The sequence below is a fragment of the Varroa destructor genome, unplaced genomic scaffold (assembly GCF_002443255.2).
Source record: "Varroa destructor unplaced genomic scaffold, Vdes_3.0 BEIS01000003.1, whole genome shotgun sequence".
NCBI classification, from domain to species: domain Eukaryota; kingdom Metazoa; phylum Arthropoda; class Arachnida; order Mesostigmata; family Varroidae; genus Varroa; species Varroa destructor.
In genome coordinates this window covers 56,774,937-56,789,529 of record NW_019211456.1, presented here as the reverse complement: position 1 = coordinate 56,789,529, position 14,593 = coordinate 56,774,937, and the positions used below count along the sequence as shown (strand labels likewise).

General features: G+C 38.0%; 2 protein-coding genes across 8 annotated transcripts in view; both read left to right on the top strand.

Annotated features, from left to right (window-relative positions):
- Positions 1-54: 54 nt before the first annotated feature.
- On the top strand, positions 55-11,019 carry Cdc27 (cell division cycle protein 27). Of its 2 annotated transcripts, none has more exons than XM_022795611.2 (12): positions 55-330; positions 2,703-2,862; positions 3,117-3,253; positions 3,490-3,924; positions 4,197-4,420; positions 5,669-5,878; positions 6,178-6,481; positions 6,855-7,173; positions 7,533-7,756; positions 7,983-8,191; positions 8,722-9,101; positions 9,235-11,019. In XM_022795611.2, the coding sequence occupies exons 1-12, from the start codon at positions 307-309 to the stop codon at positions 9,321-9,323; spliced, it is 2,715 nt and encodes a 904-aa protein (XP_022651346.1). In that variant the 5' UTR covers positions 55-306; the 3' UTR covers positions 9,324-11,019. The 2 variants fall into 2 exon arrangements, with proteins under 2 accessions (XP_022651346.1, XP_022651347.1); XM_022795612.2 differs by lacking the exon at positions 55-330 and adding an exon at positions 354-615.
- Positions 11,020-12,587: 1,568 nt separating this feature from the next.
- LOC111246290 (ectonucleoside triphosphate diphosphohydrolase 5-like) overlaps positions 12,588-14,593 on the top strand; it is a 12,897-nt gene continuing 10,891 nt past the window's right edge. Inside the window, exon 1 of one of the 6 annotated variants that reach the window (XM_022795631.2) lies at positions 12,588-12,682. Coding sequence is in view for 2 of the 6 variants with exons in the window: in XM_022795629.2 (XP_022651364.1) it covers positions 12,801-12,848 (48 nt within the window). In the remaining 4 variants the exon portion in view is untranslated. The other 5 variants (XM_086984827.1, XM_022795629.2, XM_086984823.1 and 2 more) reach the window with 5 other exon arrangements.

The following is a 14,593-nucleotide window of genomic DNA, read 5'->3' as shown; positions in this document are numbered from 1 at the left end:
TACGTTTTGTGATTCGCCGCTATAGTGGCCAATGGGTAGAGAGCAGAACTCCCTATGATCAGACGCAGCAGATATTGTGATGTTCGTTGGGTCGGTTTTTAGCTCATTAATTGGTTGGGTGGGCTACTGCTAATGCTCCTTCTTCGTTTATCCAATAGTAACAGTCGTCCTCCGATATATACAAAACCGACACATACGAAAGCTACAAGATTTTCGTTTGCCATTGCATGTGATTGCTGTGGGTTGTTTTGTGGTGAAATGTTGCTAGTGGGTTTTCGGTGAGCGTAGAAGGTCCCGCTCACCGACATGAGCCCGACGGAGCCTGTTCAGGTCAGTGATAAGATGTGAGGGAAGATTTGCGCAGATCGGATGGTCAACGAAACATGTAGTTTGTCGGGACATTAAGGGCCAATGTCCAAGTATGATGTCGGTGATTGTGTATCTGTACAGAATCATCTAAACCCACACGGAGTCCTAACAATAATAGTGTGCAGCAGAGTGTTAGAATAGGTAACCATTGTCCCATAATGCGATAAGCAAGGGTGCTGTCGTAACCAAAAGTTGGAGCAATTGCGCTGCAGATTAAAAATCTCGACAGGATCAGATCGACTGATGGTAGATTTTATATTAGAATAGTTAGATTTTGTATCTTGTTGTTAGAAGAGATTACATATGGCTGTTGGCAATTTACTTGACGAATAGTATGTTTTACTCGAAAGGCATTCACTAACGTGTTTTTAGACCAAATCAGTACAATGGAGCAAAGTTATCCTGATTCACCTAAAAAGAGAAACGATTTATGGGTAGAACGATGGCAGAAATGGACGAAAGGGAGAACTGAGGTGTACTTCTCAACAAAAAAATACAAATAAGTCTTTTTGGGATAAGAACAAAATAATAAGGAATTTTCACAGAGTTCTGTTAGATACAGCTTAAATGCATATCTTGAATATTGGATGTAAGTGGTCGATCGTTATGCGAAAAATATGATTCCGTCTGATACATTTAATCTATTGCCTGATAGACAAGTGTTGAATCAATTCTGTGATAACGATTGTGTATTCTATCATTGTACATATTTTTTTAGATAGTTGCAATTGCAATATTTTCAACGAAGCAACGTTAAAATTGTTTATAGGTGAAACAAAAGAATCTCGTCGAATGAAGGGTATTTGGCTAAGTGCGTTTGCCTACCTTTGTAATAATGGACATATTTCAGTATTTTCAGTGATGATTATTCACTCAACTATTGTAAACATACTATGACCCTCTTGCGCATTGGAACAATAATGTCAATGAGCTCAGTTGTTTGTGATTAAAAATCTTATTCAATTTTTAGCAAATCAGAACGTAATTTGTGCGTATTTAAATATTTGTTTTTTCATTAGGTTGATAATTACTGGTATGGGTTAGCTGATATTGTCTTCTGCAAATGCTGTCTATAAATGCAATTGTTCCACGTTAAGTTTAAAAATCCGCAAAGTAGCTGGCTAATCTAGTGAATCTACTTATCAAGTTTAATAGCAAGGATTGCTCATAAGCAAGAAGTGCAAAAATCGATTGACGGTTATTATACCGTGCATTTCTGTGCCAGCTTTTCTTGCAGATTAAGTGTCTTCCGTACAAGGATTGAAATTACTTCCTGACAACCATGTATCCATGGTACCTTTTCATGCGCAAATTTCGTTATAGTTTACGAATAAATCGTTTCTTTAATAATTGACTTGAACAGATTGTTTATTTTTTTAAGAACGTGAAACCTGAATTAGTGTTTACAAAAAAGTAACATGCATTTGTTGCTTAGAAGGCTTCATGTTTGCGAAATCTAATAGGCTATTTTATATTACGAAGACTTAGTTTACCTATCACAGTTTACCTTGAGGTGCCTGGACTCTTGATAATCTTAGAAAGCTTTGGCGAGCCACACTGCGCGTAAATATTACTGGTTACCTAAAAATTATTTAGGTTACTATTTGAGATGAGAAGTAAGAATACCTATTTGACATGAAATATTAAATTGGGTTGACTTTTATAAGTTGTAGCAAAGTACTAAAAGAAATTTTTATTTGTGCAACATAAAGTATCTATGATAATAGAGAGAATAAAAATGATAAGATTTTTGTTATTTGCTAGGTTATGCACAGATTGCTGTAGGTGTCTTAATAAAAACTGCATAAAAGCTATTAAAGAGGTCGACGTGCCGAACTAGAAACTTCTCTGTATGTGGCTAATGTGTGTGAAAAAGATATATCTAATAAATCTAATTTCTATTTACCTACAGCCTTGCGAGGTCTCCATGGTGCCAGTACTGCTATTAGAATTAAATGAAATATGTATAAAGTAAAAGAAGTTCATCTACACTTAAGTATAATTAAGTACATATCTGACCGCGACTAATAATTTTAATAGTTAATTCTATTGATCCATCATAATGCTACTATTTCTACGTAGACAAAAGTATTAAAAACACTCTTTCCTAAGTTACCCTAAACTAATTCATTGGACATCAAACTATTAAGAACTGCTTTCGTAACGTTGAACAACATGTATGAGGCTAAACTTGGGTTTCAGAAGTGAAGTAAATGATCCGTTATTTGAAATTATTGATTATGCACTCATTACAAATCAGTGATGTAGAACGTTATATCGGCATAATATACGAGAATAATCAACGTTATCGCTGATTTTTTTTATCTTAATAGGCGGCCATTTGGCAATGCCTGAATCAGCACAAATTAGACGACGCTATTTTCCTGTCGGAGAGATTACATGCAGAACTTCACTCCGACGAGTCACTATTTCTACTTGGAACGTCATACTACAGGGCGGGGCGCCTCAAGGCCACGAAAATTTTGCTTAACGGTAAGTTCATTAGCTTTTATAGCTCATGTTGTTATCTTTTATATATTCAATTAATTGGTTAGGAATAATATATTTATTTATAGCTGTTAATATGTTTAATCCTAATTTAATGCATTGATGCGCTTTTTAGAGCTCAATAAGTGATGGGAATAATAATTATGGACCTAAATGTTGCATGTTTTTAGGAAGTAAATAAAAAGGTGCAGAAAGATAATTTACGGTAACGCTGTTATTGTAAAATTCGATATTTTTAGAGTCAAGCCATCCGCAATGTCGTTACTTATTAGCTCGGTGCTGTTTGGAGCTAAATGACCTCGTGAAGGCCGAGCAAGCCCTAACAGGCAGTGTGCCTTTCACCACGGATCAAGATGTTGTGGAAAATGTCTGCAAGGTTGGAACACCTCTCTAGATCGTTACGTTTACGTTGCCATTTTTTTTGTTTTATTATTATTATTATTTTGCTGTATATAAGTTGTGCGTACAGGTTACAGGCATGCGAAAAACGAATCTCTAGATATTCAAAAACATTTAAAATGGGCTGCTGGGATTTCCCTTTATTCAGACACAATATGCTGTACGTGCCTTCTATAAAAACACTGATTGAGTTTATGCTTGTTATTTACTCAGGTTTTCGGAGATAACGCGTCATTTGCCTTGAGTCTTCTGGGCGAAATATACGCAAGCACACGGCGAACCACACGAGCCGTCGAGGCCTACCAGGCATGTCTGAGGCTCAATCCAACTCTGTGGTCAGCGTTCGAAGCGTTAGTCGGGCTCGGCCTTCGACCGGATCCGGCGCGGTTGTTCTCACTTGGGAATAACGATCTCGTTCTGAATAGCCTTGTGTCAACTCCGTCAACAGCCCACTCTCCTGTGGCGGCAGCTACGCCAGCCGGTTGGGCGATCCATAATCATGGAACGAACTGCGGAAGTAACGTCTTACATTGCAAAGACAATGTCAACTCATCAACCACAAACACCACAGCCCAAGCCGGCGGCGGCGGGCATTCTATCAGCCATATCCACAGAGATAGCAACACTGACTCTACCGTCGACCTCAATGTGAGTGCCTGTATACTTGAATATAAATACGAATTGAAGTTAGTATTTTGATTTCTGACTAAACAATGATCAAATGGTAGTAAAATTGGTAACCAGCTAAAATCTTTTTCGATTTCCACAGCATTAGCAAAAACCAGTCCAATCTTCTCATACTACAATAGCTGATTTACTCGATCATGTTTACTGATGGCGGTTGTGTTGTACCTTTCTAAATTCTCTTCTCAGATTTGTTAAAGCGTCACAATAGCAAAACTGTATCTTTCGTTTTGCAGTCAACTGTGATAACAACAAGTGGCGACATGTCTGGCGTTAAGGAGTTTACTCCAGATCCTTCTGGTACGTCTGGAGGACTTAGCCTGGGGATGGGTGGAGGTGTCGTTTTAATTAATCCCCAGACACCTCTCATACATTCTGCAGCTCCCACGCCAATACGGGCAACACGGCTGCATCATGGCGAGACGAGAGGACATCATCACGTTACACCTGCTACACCAATGTTAGTATTGGTTTCATATCCTAGCCAAAGAAATATGTCGGGGCAAGGTAGAAGTTAGGCTTACAGTTATGGAAAAAACATAGGCTAATAGTTGGGGCTGACGTTGAAAGCAGGTAGGTTAACATATGTTAGTATGCAAAGAATGTATATATTATATGGTGCGCGAATGTTTTGTGAATTAATCACCTTAGAATGATGGGTCCACAATTCTTATTTTTCATAATTATAATCACAGCATGACAGGAAATGGTTCTGTAGAGTTTCGTGTCACTATTGATCTATTGATATGGTTCATAGATTAATGTGCTTATATGGTTAGATTTTAGTATATAGTATTTTCAGATGAGATTATCCATTGAAAATCTTTTTTTAAAACGGGACTTGTTGTTTCTTAGGCACAACACCATATGTCGCTCTTAGACCTACAAAAAACACTGTACATACAGTTACATACAGAATGAAGAAGGTCCACTTGTTCACAGTTGTTACAAGAACGGAAGCTTAAAATAAACACAGCAAGCTTAAAATAAATACAGCATGGCAACTTAATTTGACAGAAGCGTCGCGACGTATATGTATCATTGTAACTAAGCCTCGATGTCGCCCAAGCTAAAATCATTATAATGGCTAAAGAATATTTACGACCATTCATTCGATTGTGGTTACCCAGTTTGATGACGCCATCACTGCGAATAGTGTCACGTTCAAATAACTGCCACCTGCACTCGCTTCTTTGCATCTAAATAATTGTAAGCTTGTATTTTCTGATACCATAAGTCTAATTTTAATACCCATCCATTATATATGCTATTATATAATATACTATTTCATAGTATAATGTAGCCGCATCACGTTCCGATTTTATTTTCTCTACCCACACGGAGTCATTGGATTTTCTAGCTACCTAAAATTGGATTCATTAACGATCGTATGTCCAGAGAAATCACCTTTAAGATAGTCATTTAATGAGACCAAGATGTTTGGAACAATCTTTACAATAACCTGAAAAATAGACCCGACACAAAGACATATAATTTGAATTCACCTATATCAAATATTTTCTTTAATCTAAAAGAAAGTCTCTTATTAGAATGGGATTTACAAAACTAGAAGAATACAAGTGAGATTTATATTTCGATCTGTCTAATATTGAAAAAGTCAGATCTTTGTTACCTTTTTGCAGATTGTTCTTAAACAAGAAGGCAACACGTTATGTGATATTTAAGTTGATTCATTGCTATGAATTAGGTTCGGAAGTATGCAGCCGGTGTCTCAATTGGTGTTTACCAGTCCGGAGGCGATGGGACCTCCAGGAACGCCATTCGTTGTTCCCACGCAAGGTGACCGAGCCCCCTCAGTGCAAACCCCTGATGTAGGCGAGGTGGCTCCATTAAAACGAACCAAGAAAATTAATCAATTCTTTGGGCAGAGCACCAGTAATAACAATGCACAGACTCCGTAAGTTGAAAACTACAGACGTAACACTATTATTAACTTGATATACCAAGCCAGGTAATTTTTGCATAGCGCGAAGTAGTTTATTTGTACTTCGGTAACACTAATTTTTGTAATTATAATTTATATTCCTGGACCATGTAGGATTTATTTTGAAAATATCTTATTGTGAAAAAAAGATATTATACCATGTCTTGCGTTATGTAATTTGGTGTGTATGTGGGCTTTTACTTTGCTAAAAATCTGTCAAAGTGAATTTTCTTTAAAGGACAGAAATCTCATCAAGTCATTATTTTTTGCAGAACTAATACGAATCCACTGACTCCCCGTCGATCGACGCGACTGTTTACGTCTAATTCGATCAAAGAAAATACAACAAAAACAGCTACATCCCCAAGAAGTGCCCGTATCTTGCTCTCATCCAATCGAACACCAAGCAAAAAATCTAAATCACCTGCGCCTGCTTCCGAAAAAACTAAAAGCTCTCCGGAACCTATTGGAAACATGGTCGAAGAGCTGAACAAGGCTAACGACGCTCTAACCCTGCAGCTGAGCGTAACTCAAATGCAAAGAAGCTCTCTCAATGGGCTGATGCAACTTCTACAGGTATAAATGTCGAACGTAACTTATAAATTCGTACCTGTGGCATATTAAATACATTAGTTAAGGTATCAAAAATTCATCACCAAATTAAGGACCCCTTTCGTTAAGGAAAACACGATTCCGGCTGAAGGGAAATCCAATTTGTAAAATCTGGTTGTATGGTACGAGTGATTGCCGTATGTTAATTCTGTTCACTGCACCCAGATTGTAGATGCAACTTTCAACTTTTCTTGTATTTGGCCTGCGACAATTTTAGCTTGGCAGTTACTTTCAAAAACGTCACGGAAAGCTTGAATAGGTATATAGATGTTTCTATTCTTTAAAAAGGGATACAAGATACTCAATATTCGATTCAATTTTGTTTTATTAATTTCAGTCTCTGGCTCGTGCTTTTCTTCAGCTGGGTGATTTTCGATGCCGTGCTGCCGTTTCGTCGTTAACGAGTTTACCTCCACACCAGTTCGAGACAGGTTACGTCCTTTCGTTACTGGGTCAAGCATATTTTGAACTGCGTGACTATGAACGCTGTAACGAAACGTTTGAACATATGATGAAATTGTTCCCCTTTCACCTTAATGGGCTCGAACTCTATTCAAGTTCATTATGGCATAAAATGGCGGAAAAGAAGCTCAGCTACCTCGCGCAGACGTTGGTTGAACTTGAACCAAATGCGCCTCAAACGTTGTGTGCATTAGGTGAGATAATACACAAACGCGAACATCTAAACTGACTTGTCGCTAATGGGAAATATTTGATAGCTGACAACAATGTGCGCGCTGGCACTAAGCGTGCTTCGCAAGCACGTGCAGTGAGTTAAAGTACGCATTACGTACTTGATAGTGATGAGGTGACCCGATTAAACAAATTGCTTTACCATTTATTTGCCCGCTTAAGATTGTTTTATTTATCGTAACCCCCGATTCTTACTTGTGACATGATGTGATCCTATAATTAAACATACATAATAAATATATTTAACATAGATTTATTTCTGTTCCAATATTGTTATGGATAGGAAATATAGGTTTTGTTAATTGAATACTTACATTTTCAGGAAATTGTTTTTCACGTCAGAAATTACATAGCCAAGCTGTTGAGCAGTTAGAGAAGGCATGCCGGTTGCATCCTCGGTTCCAGTATGCATTCACATTGCTAGGACATGAATATGCGAACAATGAGGAACTTGAAAAGGCCATGCAAGTTTACCGAAGAGCCTTAGCTGTAAATGCAAATTCTTATCTCGTTTGGAGCGGACTTGCCAGCGTCTATATGAAGCAAGTTAGTGCCTGGCTGGATCAGCACGTTCCAATCATATTGAACTGGATCTAATTTTAACCAACGTTCCATTAACCGTAGCAAAGATGGTAGCTGCCAATATTTGTAGTGGACTAAGTTCTGGTTATACATTACACATTTATTACATCTCTTAATAGAATACTAACAAATTCTACTGGTAGAATCTAACATTTAAGGCTGTTGCATGGTTGCTTGTTAAAATATTCAGGAACAGTATTCAATTAGCGAAGGCCATTGGCGAAAGGCGATCCAGCTTAACCCCGAGAACCCAACTCTGCTGGTACATCTCGGAGTCGCTCTTCATCAGCAGAGCAAATCCGCCGAGGCTGTACGCGTACTCTCCCGAGCAATTCACCTAGAACCTAAGTTCGCCTTAGCTAAGTTTCACCGAGCCACTTCATATTTAGCCATGGACAAGTAAGTACCTAGTTATCTAACTATAAAAAGGAAGTCAGAACAAAGCGCTACCAATACAATGTTCACGACTATGTTTTAATATTGAATTATGTGGGGAGACACTAGTCTTAATTGGCTGCGACCGATTGTGACACAGCTTTTTTAATGCGTTCTTTACATAATAATCATTAACTGCACCGTGATCATCGTCACACAAAGCGCATAATATGTACATCATCTTATAATAATTTCAAGTTCTATCTTCCTACTACTCAAGGTACAGCGCTCCACGCATGTACAAAACGTTTTCGTGGCGGTTCAAGGGAAACTTCTCTTCATACAAATTTTGGAAACACGTGTGAGCAGGTAGACTTTCTGGTAGAGCAGGCAGAGACAGGTAGAGCAAATAGTTTGTTTCTGCGGTAAAGCTTAATAGTCGTAATGGACAGAACTCAAGACGTTTGTGTAAACAGAAAACTGTGGACATATGAAACTAATGATAGGTTAAATTGCTGTACTTTTTCCTTCAAATATCTCATTTTATTCGATAGGTGCCAGGAGGCGTTAAGCGATCTACACGAGCTGCGAACAATCGCCCCTCATGAGTCAATGGTTTATTATCTCCTTGGTAAGGTGTACAAGAAGCTTGGAAAAGAGCACCTGGCGCTTATGAACCTTTCAAGAGCCACAGATATGGACCCAAGGGGTGTGTACACCCAGATCAAGGAGTCGCTCGACCCAGTCCGGGAAAGCGGAGCTGGCGGTCGCACAGACCAATCGGAAGGTGGTGGCAGTATTAGTCCGGGCCAGACAAGTACCCCAATTAGCGGGTCTGGCGGCCAAATTGGGGGAGGCCATGTAGAAGGTCCTGGTCATCACTCAGCGGCCACCCCGCAGGGCCACACCCATAGCAGGCATCCTCACTCGCCTGGTGAGTGAGTCCTATCGGAAAAAGTATTCATTTTTCTACATCGACGTTAATCTGTTGTACTGCAGTGTCATGTAGTTTTTATATGTTGATTGGAAACATTCTATTGACGTGCCGTATTTTATCTTTATTCTAGATTTGGCTCGTGAGTTTGCCTTGCGTGGAGCAGATTCTATGATCGCTGCTGAGTCCGAACTAAATATGGAGAGCGACGACAGTTTCTAGAGAAGGATCCGTCGGCAGTGAGCGGTGGATGGGCACACACCAGTCATAAATATTGCGCTTATTATTATTGCTATAGCTGTCAATTAGTGGTTTGGTGGCTTGATAGATGTTACTATTTAGTGCATTTCAAGGACTATGAGAATTTGTGAAGTATTAGAACGGAGATAATACTACAGTAAGGTAGCCCGCCCTACGGGGAGATCGGAGCAAAACCCCATAAGCGCCAATACAAGCCTCATCATATATAAGAAGAGCAACTAAGTCTAGTTAAAAAAAAGATGTACGTGGCATTCTGAAAGATGAGAGAGAGAAAGAGAGAGAGAGATTGATCTATTATCGGAGCCGAACAAATTCGATTTGGTCGGACAGAGTTACATCACTCAAAACTATTAAGTATGAAGTAAAATGTCTCTGATTCTGGGTAACTGGGGGGTTACCAAATTTTAACGCGTAGTTCAAGACATAATGAATCGATGATGGGGTTGGGAAAGTTGTAGGTAGCTTGAAGCAAATAAATCAGATATCACTATTGTGTTGGTCAGTTTCGGCTTGCGTAAAGCTACTGAAAATATGTATTAGCTATGGGATAGAAAAGCTATTCTGAACGATTAGCAATAGACAGTGGTATATATGGATACGTACTGAAATTCAGTTGGTTTAGCATTGTTGGAATTGATTAATTTCAGTTCTCAAAAAAATTGGAAGAAAAATAGACATGATTATTACTTGAATGCATGTGTACATATACCTAAGCTATAACTAACTATAGGAAAACTATTTAAAAATAAAATATAACAGAGGAAGACCGCAGAAATAATAAAAAGGTAATTTTATATATATATATATATATATATATATATATATATATATATATGCAATGGATAGGATAGAGGATGCATATATATTAAGGAACAATAATAATTATGATCGTAAGAGTAATAAAGCTAATTATTATAGGAATTTATAGGAAGCCAAAGTTACGAGCTATAACTAGTGCAACCAGCAGCTGCTCGACAAAGATTAAATCTTCCCAACGTGCGATAAAAGTTGTGCCCCGTCTGAAAATAAAATGACAAAGCTCATTTAAATCTAAAAAATATCGTCGAAAAAATCTTACCATGGTGAAATAGGTAAACGAAATACGAATTGGTAGAGTAAAACGTGATATATCTGGTGAACGCCGCGAGAGGTGAAGTAATTATATAATAATAAAGACAGATTTGTTGACCGAAAAGAGAAAACGCGTAATGCAAAAGGAAACGAAAACCATATATATGCATAGTTATTAAATAATAAAAAATATATATATTAGTTATGTGTGCGGAGTTATAATATGAGAAATGTATATGTAAGGCAAGAGACGTACTGCGGTCAATCCCGACGTGAACGATGTGAAAATGACAGGGATGGTAAATAGCAAGGATCGGTTTTCCCTGGCTGCGATTGGCTTAGAATTATGTAGAAACAACAGAACAGAATGGCCGTACGAGCCTTAGGCAGCAAAATTAGAAAAAAGGCGATTCGAAGTGTTAGAAAATGCTGAGAAGGACACCGATGTAGGTATCTACGAGCAGAAGTAGCACAAAGTCAGCGCAAAGGCAGTTAAAATTTACTTAATCATGATTGATATGACAGTGATGGTGACATTCAAGGCATCAATAATAGTACTAATAAAATGAGCAAAAAGAACACGGGACATCTGTGTTATAACTGAAAAACTAATTAATGACATACGCCTGTAATTTCTCAAGGTCTTTGATGTTAAGTATAGTATAGATTACTAGCTGATGAGGTTAAAAACAGGTTTTTTGTTACGACACCGTCAACCATAATGTGCGACGATGCCAAACCATAGCGTTTAGAAGTGTCGATATTTTTATGGATGATAGGCCTTGTCCAAGAGGTGCAAACGTAACCACCAACATTATTATATGAAAACCGATTAAATAATTAGAGTACCTAATCGTATAGAATTATAATATGACATTAAGAGCATTTGATGTTATAATATATTAGTTTGCTTAAAATAACGCTGAGATTAGCAAAGCATACTCAGAAAGTCTAACTAATGGTAATCAAACTGAACTTCTGGGTTTGTAGGTAAGAGATATTACAAGTTAGTCCATGCTGGTAAGTAGTATCACAGTGTAATTCTAGTTGGCGACCTTCAGAAGATCTGGCTTGAGTCACGTTGGTGGTAATTAAAGCTGTTAGTAATTTCTAAGAACTGTGTCAAGTTAAAGGAGTATCTGTTGATAATAAATGTTCTTACTATGATAATCTCGACGATAGAGTTGATTTGAGGGTAGATTGAGTGGCTCGAGGTGGTAAATATATTAAAAAATAGCACAACCTGTTTAGTGCTAAGACGTCAAAATAAAATGAGCTATCTTCCTTCCATAACGGAAAAGATAAAGTAACTAAATTATCATTTATAATAAGTGTTGTAAAAGAATATATCATAACGTAAGTATATTCTGGTACAAAACTAAAACTAGCTCAATAACTGAATGGCTAACACGGTCCTCTTATCAACAGAATCTTCTTAAGTGACGTTGATGGTCTGACCATTTTTTAATTGTCCAATAAAGACAGGTTTTACAGCATTGCGCAGCAAAGGTTTTTAACTGAACCAAGTGAAATAGAAAGCCTATCGATCGTGTTATTGGATTTACGTTCTGCCGAGCCTATAGAAAGACAAAATATTTGTGGTTGGGTCGCTTGCAGTCTAGGTATTTACCATTTTGCATCTGGCATCGTAGCTATCAAGCTATGATGGCAGATCCAAAAACCCTTTTGCGGCTAAAGTAATAAAAAACTGCTAAGAAACAGTTTTCTAATGTTTTAACAGTATAAAAAAATACGGACACCCATCCTAACATAAAACGAGTCTCATAATACGTTACTTAGACCTTAATGTGCTATATTGTAATGTATGCCTAGATCTATTATTTTATAATAAATTGTAGTTTTTAACAATTCTCAGAACAGTTGAGTATATGTGGCTACAATATATTTAAAAAAAAGTTTCGACCCTGGGACAAATGGAAGGGCATTTGTGAGGCTTGTTGACAATAGTGTAAACAAGTACCATCGTCATTCTTAGCGTCAGTGTTTCTGACCCTTTACTGCTATTTTCGTCGTTCCAGACTTTGATCACTAATCGAAGTATTAATAATTATTATCACTAATATATTCTATATTAGTTATACATAATCCTAATGGCTCTCAGAGCACCCTGTGTCGGTTCCACTCAGTCAAACCATCCAATTGTAAATGGCGACACCCAACCGTGAACCAGACCGCAGAATATGTCAGCTAAAAAGCGGTAGTAGCGAACGTATTGTTATTACTTAAAGGTAGATAGCATTATGTCTGGGGTAGTGTGGTGATGGAGTCATTATGATAGCGGTGGAGTAGGGCTGGTCATTAAATGTCCTATGTTCCTATATACGAAAATATGCCCCACTTGTCAGGATGGCTCAGCTAAGACGGCGTCTTGCCTTCACGGCTCCGCGCCTTGAGGTAGGATTATTTATGTTATATTACTGCACTACTATCCTCGTCACGGTGCAATGGGAACACCCTTGCCTAGTAAACCAAGGGACATGTGAGGTTTAAGTTCGATACCGAGGGTAGACACATTTCATTTCGTGCCTGGAGCGAGCCGTGTAAAGCACTGCCTAACGGCAGTTCCGGACGTACAAATCGAAGCTTTTAGTACTAAACTACTACATACTTCAACTTAATCGCCATATATATTACATGGTCCCACTGAATCGAATGTCTAGCCGTCATCCTGACCGACAATTTGTATTCAGACGCCCATATTTCTACACTCCAGCTGATGACAGAAGGTTAAATTCCATTTGACTTCTTGCCGAAGTCGACTGTGATGCTGATGATGGTTTCATGGGTTCGTGGCTATAAGCAGCAGTGTTACTGAAGCATTGTGTCTCTAGAAACGAGCATACGGGTGAACGTGTGTGTGTGTGTGTGTGTATTTGTGAATGATGAAGCAAATGAGGTTAAAATTAATTCAGAACCTCTCGTACGTGGCTAAATAAGTTATCTCAGTGAATCTTCGTGCACAAGCTGTTTTATTAAATATTTAGTATTTAGTATAATAGAAGCAGTAAAATTCAGTATTTCTTATTGAAACCGATCGGTAGTATTTTTCAGTTTTATTTTATATTTTTAACTGTGGAATCCACATGCTAATCGTCCTAATGCTAATAATATTTTGATCATTTGTACAAACCGACTTATCCAGTCGATGAACAGGAGTCGCTAGTGTTATTAAAATAAGGCACAAACCGTACCTGTAGCATCAGCCAATCATGAGATGAGATTAGTGAGCTAGGTGAGCTCCCAATAAAGGATCAATTTCAATGGTGTTTCGCAGCGTTAGCTGTTGTCAAGTGTTAAGGAACTTCGGCAGCGAACTTCTAGAAGCAGGATATGATAATGATTCACCTATAACACGCTCAGTAAATACTGCGATTCCGCCTGCAGCATTTATGTATTTCTTAACCCGATCAACTAAATGTTCATGAATAGCGATGAATGCTGATACGTTGACAGTCACTTAAGACTTTTCGCAATGTATAAGCAATACACTGTTTTTGAAGTTTCCAAACTCCTGTAATAAATGGTCAAATCAGCTGTGAAATATAATTGACTAAAGATTAATGGCAATGAAGAGAAAACATTAGTATGCATACTTAATTATCAGTCGATTTATGTTGATAGATTGTCACTTGTGCTCACTAGATGCATCGTGGTTGTAAATATAGGTTGTAGGTTTGCTAAAGATAATTCCGCTGAAAAGACATTTTTGGTTGTGTTAGTAAGAAACGTGGATTCGCTGCAAAGCTACTCTATAGATACTGATTCGTGAGCATTACATTTGCCATCCTTTATCAGAGCTTGTTATGCATATAGATAACAAAATTCCTGTAACATATCGTCATATTTACCGTATTTTGGCGTGACACTGAGTGGAGTTTAGTGGCGTTGTTGCCACGGCCATAAAACGTGGCCGCAACGCGCGTAAAGGAAGAGCGGATGAATAAAGTATTTACCACTTTATAGGCAAATCTGCCTTCCGCATTTTGTGATCCATGAAGACGGACACCATAACTCTGTGATCATATCTCTCTGTCTTATCGTATTTAACTGTTATAAATCGAAGACTCATGGACTTGATGTAGTTCACTGTACAGCGGATTGTAGGATAAGTTGAGTTGTAGATGGGACTAAATGCACTA